The sequence below is a fragment of the Ylistrum balloti genome, unplaced genomic scaffold (genome assembly GCF_031769215.1).
Source record: "Ylistrum balloti isolate Yb309-2 unplaced genomic scaffold, AGI_CSIRO_Ybal_v1 Utg370152, whole genome shotgun sequence".
Classification (NCBI taxonomy): domain Eukaryota; kingdom Metazoa; phylum Mollusca; class Bivalvia; order Pectinida; family Pectinidae; genus Ylistrum; species Ylistrum balloti.
Window position 1 is genome coordinate 179,090 of NW_026782152.1, and position 12,324 is coordinate 191,413.

The 12,324-nt window shown below is 32.2% G+C and overlaps 1 protein-coding gene across 1 annotated transcript; it reads right to left on the bottom strand.

Moving 5' to 3' along the window:
- On the bottom strand, positions 1 to 11,010 carry LOC132550799 (thioredoxin-related transmembrane protein 1-like). Its single transcript, XM_060214888.1, has 8 exons — positions 10,828 to 11,010; positions 9,112 to 9,227; positions 7,000 to 7,045; positions 6,444 to 6,572; positions 5,492 to 5,537; positions 4,414 to 4,515; positions 3,947 to 4,051; positions 1 to 3,180 (listed from the first exon to the last, which is right to left on the bottom strand). Exons 1-8 carry the CDS (start codon positions 10,983 to 10,985, stop codon positions 2,986 to 2,988), a joined length of 897 nt encoding a protein of 298 aa, XP_060070871.1. The 5' UTR covers positions 10,986 to 11,010; the 3' UTR covers positions 1 to 2,985.
- Between the last annotated feature and the right edge of the window lie 1,314 nt (positions 11,011 to 12,324).

Consider the following 12,324-nt stretch of genomic DNA (forward strand, 5'->3'; position numbering starts at 1 on the left):
TATTTTAGTAATATATAAATCAGTGAAAATATGAAAGAAGAAATCAAGTTTATCTAACAATTCTTGTTCTTCACAACAAAATGAATTCCACACAATAATGTTTGTTTTATTTTTATATCATGAAAAAATGAATAAGTGTGGTTTGATATTGATAAAAAAAAATTCTTCGGTGAGTTTTTCGGAATTAAAGTATAGTCAGCAGGAAGTAATGTTCAATTTCGCAACTAAAATATTGTGAAACAAATTGTCTATTTAACACATATACCAACAGGTATTGTTGTATACATTTTGGAATGGAAAAAACATAATAAGCAAACATCACTTAGGATTCCTTAGGAAACCTTGCAGACAATAAAATCATACTTTAAAGCTTCTTCAATTTAATAAAGCCATCTTTCTTTTTTTTCCTTTTCACACAATTATAAAATTTACAAACTATACCATCCAGTACTTTCTTTACGCAATCAACACTTATTTACATACATTACATACAGCACATCAATATTCTAGTTTCACCGCACAAAGTACATATTTATAAAATTGGTCACAATCTATCTTAATTGATCAACATCACATTTCTTTTTCCATTCACATCCAACTCCACTTTTACAAAATGGTGGTATCCTTTGTTAACACAATGCATAAATTCTCCAATTGTTTATAACTTTCAGAATTCTAAAGCATCAGTTTTGACAGAAACTGCCATTTTCCTCTTGAGAATTCTGTCATATAACTTTTCATGGATATATTGAGCGGGATTAATGTACTTTTCAAATACCACTTTAATCAGAAAACTGTCAATATTATGTAAATACCCAGTCTGTGATAATACCTTTCTGTGTACATTGTACTTGTAACAAGAAAACTGAACAATTTTATTGAAATCATCCACTTTAAAGATTTTTTTTTCTTTTTTTTCTCAAAAACATGTACAAACGTAAAAAAAATTAAGGGGTTTTCATTGATCGAAGATCCTGGATATCATCTACAGCTAGCTTCATTTATTCCAGTATGTTAGTATACTAAACAGACCCGTGGAATCGATGATAAAATATTTTTCTATTCAAAACTAACGATAAAATGAGGGGAATAATGTTAGCATTATTTGAGAAAGAAGAAAACTTTGAGGTAATTAATGGCATTTGACAAAAGTTATCTATGATTGACTATGAAATCAAGAATGATTTGCAAAATTAAATGTACTTTATCCTTATTACTGTAAATAACACAATATAGAGATATACCTATATGACATATTAGTTTTTTTCATATCAAGTTTATCTGAATTACATTCAGTTACAGAAAAGCAAATTGTTTTAAAAGAAAGCAACTTTGAATAAATATCTTCTCATTTTAAAAAAATCTGTACTGTCTCTCACCTACTCAGTACAATAACATAAGCAAGCATAGAGTTTAAATGCACAACAGGCAAAGGATATCACCTAGTGTTGGATCAACAGACACTTAGAAATGTATTATGTTTGAGTAACAGAATTTAGAAAGTGTTACTGATGTAGAGGAATGACATGTCTACCTCAATCGCCTGTCTGATAAGAAATCTGAGACAGGATTGATGTAGCAATTTTTTGTTGTCAATGTTAAGACAATTTTTCACAGGTCTACGCCTCCAAATACTAAAACAGGGTCTCAAACAAAATGTACCATTATATGTTGTCATGATAATGTAGTGCGATATATAAATATATATAGTCCACTGATTCTTAAGATAAAACCAACAATCAAAACCATCCTTCCAGAAAACTCTCGACAAAATTACTGTAAATCACTAACATTTCATGAATATTTTATTTTGCGAACTCACCTCTACGGACTAATTCATGAATACATGATTTCGCAAACTCTGATCCAGGAATGACTTTGAATTCGGGAATGATGAGCTGTTAGAGATACAGACTCTGGACAGCTCCAATATCAGCAAGCGATAGCTTCATACTGTTCGCCATTTTCTTTATAAGTGTCCTTAAAGAGTGATCTAGTCATGTCATACATTGTGTGTCCCTACTAAATTGTATTAACCTGAACACAGGCTAATACATGAACAAAAAAATCCCTATAAATACTCGTATACTTTCATGTTTGTGAAGTGAGTTGTTTTCAAGGTAAGATGACAGGATTTCAGTTTACCAGATGTAGTGTTTAACCATATACATAGTCACATGCTTAAACTAATTCTACAGTAGTCATAACTGTGGAATCATCTTTAATAATTTTCCTGCTGTTTATTTTGTGATTTAATAAAACAGGTCTTTTGCATGTTATCAACTCTGTTGTAAATATTTTAGCACCTTTCAAACAAAAAAATGGTATCTGACATCAATTGTGGCATACAAGCTTGACCCCTGACCCACAGCTGTACATTTCAATCATTTTGTGAAGTTCTAAAGAGCATAATATGGGGATGTTGTTAAATGCGAGGAGTTCTTAAAATGTTCGAATTTGAAAGTAACATATGTCTAGCAGATTTGTTTGTAATAATATTATTAGGTATATATAAATTCAATGGAAATGTGAACTGAGGCAAAATAAAGTTAAAGAATAATAAGGATGTCGTCAAGAGATTTGTACAAATAATCACAAAAGATAAGAATTTGCGATTGGCTCTCCTTACATTTGAACGTGAAAATAAAATACCACACGAAATATGTGATTTACAGTAAGTTCAACTGATTGTTTTGGTAGGTATGTAATACTGTATAAATCCAATATTGTGACTGGATTTCCCATGATGTCTGCATGAGAGAAACATAGCTTTTGTGATATACATGGAAATAGTTCAGATAATATGATCATGGACTCATTAAGATATAATCCATCGCCATTTGAAATAGAGAAAACAAACTTTGCTTTTCACCCACAAGATATAAAATCTGGAAAGTTGGACTTCTCAACTTCTCTTAAATATTTCAACATATATTAGACACAGGTTGGCACCACAGGTCAAAGTAATAGTACACTACAGTAGATTCAGTCGGCCTTCTTTGGTCGTCTACGCCTGGGCTTGGCATCTCCAGTCGGTTCTGGCTTTGATTCCTCTTTTGTAGCCTTCCCTGTCTCCTCTTCCTCCTCTTCCTCCACAGCCTCTTCCTCTGACTGAGAATGCTGTGTGTCATCTAGTATATCTTCTGTTTGGGAATCATCATCCTCTGTATCCTCCTGTGACTGTAAGGAGAGTAATTTGGAATTTAATCAGACAACAACCTCACTCTGATATATATACAACCTCACTCTGATATATATACAACCTCACTCTGATATATATACAACCTCACTCTGATATATATACAACCTCACTCTGATATAAAGTAAAAGCTTTTGATCATCATTGCAATATCAACTCAGTCTACACTCACAGTACACACATTGTATACATTATGTTTGCCTAGCTTTAATAACCCTTAGAATCGGAGTCCTAATAAGATGTATGAAATCTGTAATATATCTACATTTGTATTCGTTGGAAGATTAGGCTACCTAACTGTACATGACATATACATAATATTGCATCAGTATTTTGTTTCTGAGAAGTCAATATATTTGATCACTAGAATACTACTTCTAAGAGACATACTATTTACCATTAGTATTAGTCAGACACAAACGTACCTCATTTTAATGAATTTGTAAAAATCTCATTTTAAGGAACTTGTAAACATCTCATTATAAGGAACTTGTAAACATCTCATTATATGGAACTAGTAAACATCTCATTCTAAGGGACTAGTAAACATATTATTCTAAGGAATTTGTAAACATCTAAGTTTAAGGAACTAGTAAACATCTCATTCTTAGGAACTAGTAAACAACTAATCTTAAGGAACTTGTAAACATCTGATTTTAAGGAACTAGTAAACATTGTCATAACATTGATCAAACAATTATTTCCTTTGAAGGACCTAATAAACATCTTTATCACGTTCTAACTTGCCTCTAAATCTTCCTCTGGGTGCTGCGGGGTTACAAGTCTCTCTTGTGGTGGAAGTGGAGGTAGATACTTGGTAGGGAACACCATGTCACAACAGCACACAATCAGCTGATAATAACAAACGAATGAAACCTTATTTCCTTGTAAATTTGTGTCTTATGGCATAAAAAACTTGCACATTATGTATCTCACATACCACTATCATAGGAAATATATCATAATCAGAGAGTCTATGTGCATATCTATACTTCTTTCTTTCATTATCAGTCTGAGTTTCTGACCCAAAACCTTCTATAATATTCTGACTGAATTAATTATAGTATATCACAAATTTATGCGATTGGCTTCAAAATTATTAATTTAAATAATCATCTACTTTTACTCCCATCAAGCATCTATATTTCTTCACTAAATTTTACATAAAGTTTTTTTTTTTTAAACTATCAACTGTGGTGAATTGTGAAACATACCAAACCAAGAATCAATCCCAGGCTTATGGTCATGACAGCAAAGATGACATAGCACGCCCACTCTGGGATCCCGTATTCCGCAGTCATCACATTGTACAGAGCCTGTAGATCATTGTAGGAGATATGTCTGTTATGTTTAATCAATCAATTTACCAAGTAGTTGATATTTAGAGTCACTAGAATGATATAAAGATGAGAGGATGTGATATCTAATGTGACTGCTTTCTTATTCCTGTTCTGTAACCTATATCCACCTGTGAGAGAATAATATGACTTTTATCTCTTCTGTATGATGTACAATTTATTTATAAACACTTGGGACTAGAATGTTGCAATTCAGCTGTTGCACTTTCCAAATATTATGCTTAATATCAAATTTTAACCCATGTATTAAATGCTCATCAAAAGGAAATAAATGCTATTTGGTTTGTTTTCAGTGTAAAAGTATTCATGTTTCCACATGTGCTGTGAAAATGACGTGTTATCTAAATAACTTCATTAAGTGTTGACACCATGGTATTGACAGTTTCTCACATTTCTAGAATAAGGAGCATACATGAGTTGTCTTTCTTAGTAAAGACAAATGTATCCTTTCCCTAGCATGAAGGATAAAAATATATATTATCTTGTTTTGTTTTTTCTTAATGTATCTTTACTTTTAAGAATGGACTCATCAACAATGAAAGGTGTGAACATTACAGAAATATTTGCATTACAGCATTTTATGCAGTAAAATAAGTCAACAATTTAAGAAATGGTCACCATTTCAGGCATTAAAGCACAAATATTTCCAACTGGTAACACCTATATTCCATACAGATGTAATAGAAGGTAAACATTTACCTACAAAAGTTGATTCTGCTCTGCATAGCTTATCCTAGTGTAACTGTGTTTATCTAGACAGTGTATACAAATTAATAACCTATTGAAAAGGAGGTAGGGTACCCATTATCTACTAGGTATGATATTTACCAATATATTAGTACAGACTCTGGACCAAGTCTGTGATATATTTATACAATATACTGGGAATATGTTATGATATCTTAACCTTATTAATACTGAAGTAACATATTACCCTTATTTGCATTGCAGCCTTGAAGAAGAAACCAACTGCTCCCATCCTGTAAGTTAAAAAAAATAACAATATTAAAGGTTACTACTATTTACTATTACAATCAGTAAATACCCAGTAAATATGAACGCTATTTTACACAGTATCTAGAATATTAAGAATCTTGAACAAGCTTTCATTTTATCTGGGTATTTTACAAATGAATCTTAAAATCTAACATTTCACGACGTCTCTGACTCAGTGAAATTAAAAAATTCATTATGAGTTTCATAATTAAATTTGATATTAATGGAAACTAAAGCAAGATCTTGTTTATCACAAAATATTTAATTTTTTACAAATATTCTTGAAGAGGGCATTTTATTCAACAAACATAAGACAAAACTGGCAATATGTTTCCTCTTTTAGAGACATCACAACAAACACATGTATGACACCATGAAGTTATGATATTGTAAATAAAACAATAGGAAGCATCAGCCAATTACAGCTCTACTTAGTGCTTAAAACATGATGTAATAGGTATTATAACGCTGATAACTTTGTGTCCAAAGGGAGAAAACTTGAATGATCTTCAAAACACCATTTGCAGTCTCTCACTCCATCACATTTTGTAAGATCCACTAGACACCATGTGTCTTTACTCAGTGTCTCATTGGGTTGGACACTATATTGTACATAAAGCACTCTTTATGTTATGAGTGACATAAACGTATATATACATATAATACAGAGATGGGAAACAAGTCTTTTCTGTGATGTATGACATGTATGAAATTATCTCTTTACTCAATGTTTCATTTGGTTGTACACTCTTTATGTAATTAGTGAATTACATATACATTGTGTACAAGCACACCCTTTTCGTGAAGTGTAGTATATATATGTACACACAGTACTGAGATCAGGGACACATGCTTTATGTGATGTGTGATATACACAATTATGTACTTACTGTACTGAGCTTGGGGATAGATACCACACCACTGGTTCAATCTCCTCCCATTTTTTCTCATCAATAAAGCTAACAAGCTCATTTTCCTTCCGTCCTCCTTTGTACTGTCTGAATACTCCATCCTTAACACTGAAAATCAGAAAGTTGGTGTCATGTCATCAAATTCATGTAAAAGCTTTTCTTTGTCCCAAGTAAGAGTTATCGGTATTTGTTTATACTCAATGTGTCAAACATTATTATGACTCTTTGTTGATGCCATAGCAACTATATGATACAACTGTATTGTTTTGACTGGGAAAACCTCTTGGTTTTTTTTTTTTGGTTTTTTTTGAGCCTAACTAGATATCTAAACTTTTTAAAATGACATCTATACAATATGAAACTTTAAATCCTTTGCAAAAAAGTCTCTTTTGGCATGTCAAGTTGTACCAGTTCCTGAAATTCCTGGTATATTTACATTTTTTATAGACAATATGAAGTATGAAATGTATAAATGTTTTCCCAAGTTTAAAAAGACCATCACAAGATAACATATTATACAGATATCTACACTTACTGATACACAGTAGGGAGAGCAGAGACAAGGAACCGCCCACTCAGTCCTGAAACAAAGTAACAGTTAGGGTGATACACTAACATATATGACTTTAAAATCTCACCATGTGAATCTCTTATATAAATCAGACACTGTCTAAAAGCAAATGCAATTCCATGAAGAAGATGTATGTATTATTTTAACTGCCTTTATCATGGCTTCACTCAACATTTGACAGAAAATTTTAAAAACATTCAAATACATTTAAATCAAGTATTGCAAGTACATATGTAGATCAAAATATTGCATTAGTAATGCAGTTAGTAGACAGGGCTACAAGCATCGCAAGCTTCCTGTCAAATCAGGACCCTTCCACAATCTACGTGTTCGAGATGATGCATTGCTCATTTACAGAAAGAGATGTAGGTACACAAGCTTTAAACTGAAATTCAGGTAAAAATCAGGTAAAGAGGAAATCAGAGATCCTATTATCTTGATTGATTTAACAACATGCATTTTAAACCATTAATGAATGTATATACTTGTTAAACTTCTTCAGATTTTTAAAGACTTTTAATATGTATTTCAACTTGAAAAGGTATTTTGTCTGTCAAGATATTTTTTATCCAATCAATTGGTTGGAAGTTTACAATCCATGCTACCATTAAAGTTCCAAGCTGTTAAAGGCGATCACATATGATATGCACTTTTGGTTTGGTTGGGGTGTTTTGACCACTATGCATTTCGACACACAATACCATAAACTGTTCACTGCACTTGCTAGAACGTTGAACTTAGTGTAGTATAATCAGACAATCAGGACTTCAGAAGAGCTACAATTACCCATTAAGGCTAAATATATTCATAGGCAACTACAGGACTGTCATGTGAACATTTTTATTATAATACAAATAAAATATTAGTTACACAGTTTGGTATAATAAAAAAGAAAGCAAGACAATGTCCTGCTACAAAGTTTTATTACATATTTTATTGCTTTTCGACTGAAATGGAAACTATTTTAAGATCATATTTCAGTACATTACAATACATGTATACATTTCCATCTGTCTCCTGAGAGTCTATTTTACACTTTGTGTCTAAAAGCAGGTGAAACTAAAAAATGCATCACTTATTTTTAAACATTACACCGTAGAGAAAACTGATATGAAATAGCAGAAAGGATTACTGAAAAAAGAACGCAAGTCTGAAAAGTGTGTCAGTATTGTTCTACAGCTCACTTTCACAACTTGTTATTTGATCATATTACATGTACATTTATAGTCAATACCATTACAAAAAAAATCAATATAAACAGATACTATTTATACATCAACACATGGCAACCTAACTCAATGATATCCTCTTATCAATATTTATGCAAACATTGTTAGTCGTTTGATGTAAGATTACCTCATAGAATACATATCAGGCTTTGAATCTGAGAATGTTTATCTTGTTTTGGGCTACAAATATCAATGTCACTAATTTCAGATCACATGAGAAACACATCACATCATTTGGCTAATACACACTTAATGTCTGATTTATTTTAGGTTGATTTAAGAAAAGTTTCAACAAATATTTTTTAAACCTGAATATTTCATATACATAGGGTGACTGACTACACTCTTTGTGTCTTGTGCTTACTTGTACACCATCGCTGGAAATTACAAAAAGAGAAACTTCCTCGCCATAGTAGAAATTCCTTCTATTAACGCGAAATAACTTCTATTTTTCATTATTCATTTCTATTTCTAATTTACTTATTCTATTAAATTTAAAGATTCCAAGTGTGCATTTGTTCATTTTTGCATCAAAATCAGCATATCCTACATTTGACAGAATTATCTTAAGTATACAAAAACTGTCAAAATGGTAGCTAGGTGGCACAGAATTGACATTATCAAATACTTTCTTCATCTGAGATTAGCAACAACATAATCAAAACTTGGGAAATACGTCAAAAGACCGGAGTTATCTCCCATAAACTATCAGTCTTTCAGCACAATTTTTGTGCATGTTCAAATACATAGCAATATACATTTTGTTAAACACGCCTCATCTATCCATTTTAACATTATAATTAGTTTTCTTCATGCTGACCATTGTAGAGACATTGATCTTGTTTACCTGGATTTTCTGTGACATCCACAACACCAACTTTAAAGTCAAAGTCTTCACCCCATTTTGCAAAGCTAGCCCATGTTTCTGTGAAGGCACGACAAGCAGGACACCAGGGAGCCATACTGTTGATATGAAGAAAGAGAATTCAGAATGATGGAGATAATCTTGATTGTCCAAAGAAAATGGAAGGTTCCATTGACAGAACAAGAGGCCAAGTATACAGATGTGTTAAACCATGTTATGTCACTTAGCAAGAATAAAAAAGTTAATATATACCACAGGTGCTTATATACTGTCAATGAAAAGTAGAATGCCTCCTATTTATCCAGTCACACAACAGAGGATGGCTTCTTTGATACATTTTTAGAGTAAGAGGGGATGTTGGGGGAGAGGGGTTTGGGTTTCTGTTTGGAGAAGGGAGATTTGGGGGGAAACTGATCAGAATCACAACATAATGTAACATCTAATATAACTTGTTTGAATTCAGAAAAGGTGCCAAATGTTTGACTCTATCACCAGAAGGGATAAAAGATTAAACCAAAATGTACTTCATTTTGGACAAAACATTTGTTTGCCACATACCATAATACCATAATAGCAAGCCTCACATACATTATGTGTATATATATATTTCTTTTTTTCAAATATAAATCAATATTGCCATATTCTATGATTAGTTAATTAACACTGATTGATAATTAATTATTGACCTACTTTAATTTATCAGCATATAGTAAAGTCTACATGGATAATATATATCAGTCATACAGGTAGGCCCTATGACACCTTATAAATATTTTCATTAATAAATGATGACACACCACACACTGGTCATATCAGTCTGATTAAGAACGATATGTGGAACCGATCTAGACGGGTCAAGCCCCCTAGGGATGTAGTTTAGTTACTATTCAAATGAATCATTCATACAAACATTCAAATTTGCAAGTACCAGTTCACTATTTTACATCCCCCGCCTCATTTTATATTTCATATCATGTCACACACTATTTTAACTTGAATTTATTAAGGCATCACATTCCTGAAGATGAATACAAGTATTCCCTTTTCTCCTGTTTGGTAGGATCTTTTTCATCGCTACCTTTCTTCAGACTGGAAAGTGCAATTATGTTTCAAAGTGTAAAGAACCTGCATTAAATGCAAAAGGATTTGATACGTTCCTATCCCACTAATCACCTTTATGGTAGTTACATAGAATCAAGACAATATATCCCTTCTCATAAATATTTCATTGTTTTCAATATGGTTAATATTAGTTTAATAGCTTACACAACTGTAAAATATAAGGAAATTCGACAGTGAAATGTTCATTTACAAACCGAATACTCCGTCCTCACATAGACAGAATCCAACTAAACGTTACAATTTTGTTTCTTGCTGTTTAAAAATATGGCAATGTCACACCAGAGACATATATATAGGTGTTATATATGTCTCTGGTCACACTTATAACTAAACTTGTAAAAACAGCTCTGATGATAAGGTTGAGGTTTTATGAAAAAGTTCAGAAGCATTACTACTGCGAAATTGCTTTTAGTTTCATATTTTTTCGGTACTGTATATTTATTGTTGCCTGCATTGTGTTAAGACTACTTACATAAAGACCTAAATATTACAGTAGACTACTATATACGTGTTAGGATTATTACTAAAGACAATTATAAATAAGCTACTTTTTTATAATCTGATAATGTCACTTACAATTCCACCATCCATTCTCCTTCCAGTGACTGTGTCCAGTTGTTTTCGTTTATGGTTAAAGGTTTGGCTGACTGTTGACCACACAGACAAGCCGATATAAGACATAGAAGAATCAGATTTCTAAAAGCCGCCTTCATGCTGCTCGTGTCGTTACTCATCGAATGAAATGTAGCCACGCTCACCGTCTAACAGGAAGTGTTTTCTGCAACACAACACAAATTTCATCAGAGTTATCCCCCTTCGAGAGTGCCGCTATAACTTGAGGTTCGACGCTCAGCAGAGACACATTAAGTTTCTTTTACTTGTGTTCAAATCGAATATTACTACAAACAAATGTTTTACATACCACAGCTAAATCTCTATAGTACATTTGCTCTTTTTCTTCCTTTCATATTTCAATATCAAATTGGAATTTCTCAAATTACAACGGACTTATAGGATCTAACATGAAAAGACCCTTTTTGGGACATTACCCAAGTCCAAAATGGGGTTATTTTCGTGTAGGTATCCGATGCAGCATTCATATTTTGAAACAAAATAGAATATCATGATTGAAATGAAAATGTCATGTTACTTTAAGTAATAGGAGCAATTTCATACACACCAACTTTTTATATATTTCTTTTTAATATTTACTACATTATGTTTAAAACGCAATTAAGAGAAGGGAAAATGATATCATGCAAAAACACAAAATTCCTTTCATATTTTTAAAAGTGTGAAATAGATCAAATGGATATTTCAATGGAAAAGTGGCTAAAAATTATGCAAAAAATTTTTTTTATGAAAAGCATATATATATATATATATATACAGTCTATATAAAAAAAAACGGTTGTACTAACAGAAACCTTAATACAAGGACACAGTTTTTTCAAGTTTTAATGGATTTTACGTACACTGTTACGGTCTTTCGGCCTTTCAGCGAACGAACTATATTCCAAAATAAACTAAAAGAAACACAAATATATATATATACAGATTTTCCCCCACTAAAATCGGATTCGTATGAAGGAAATATGGCTAACGTTGAGATCGATGAACGGCACCAACCAGTAGTTTAATAGTTGCCGCCATGTTCGATTATATACAGAGCTGTCACATTAACATGTTTAAAATCATGTTAAATAAGAAAGCAAAGCGAGATTGCTAATAACAAACCATGACAATATCCAGCCTTCCAATCATGGCCGAGTTTCCTCTAGACATCGCACGCTGGATATTTTTAACGGACAAATATGTTCTAACGTCACGTGAATAATCATCATTAAATCAAGTTAACATTACCTGGAATAACAATTCCTAATGTCTACATCCCGATCATGTGTCTTGATATATTCTGTAACCGTGTTGACTGATCTGAATCAAGATGAGGGGGTAAACGACTTCGGCGCATGACCAGAAATTAGAATCAAGCCCAATACATTGCGTTGATTCACATTTCAATTGCCATGAGGAATTGTCAACGTTTGCTTGTGTAGCGTATCTCCAGCAACA

Bases quoted from the DNA above. Each gene is read 5' to 3' on its own strand.
- LOC132550799 (XM_060214888.1), bottom strand. From the start codon at position 10,985: ATGAGTAACGACACGAGCAGCATGAAGGCGGCTTTTAGAAATCTGATT. The intron at 9,228-10,827 runs GTAAGTGACATT...TCATATCAACAG, and splicing joins GGAGAATGGATGGTGGAATT to TATGGCTCCCTGGTGTCCTG. The intron at 4,052-4,413 runs GTATGTTTCACA...TGTTATTATCAG, and splicing joins TGGGATTGATTCTTGGTTTG to CTGATTGTGTGCTGTTGTGA.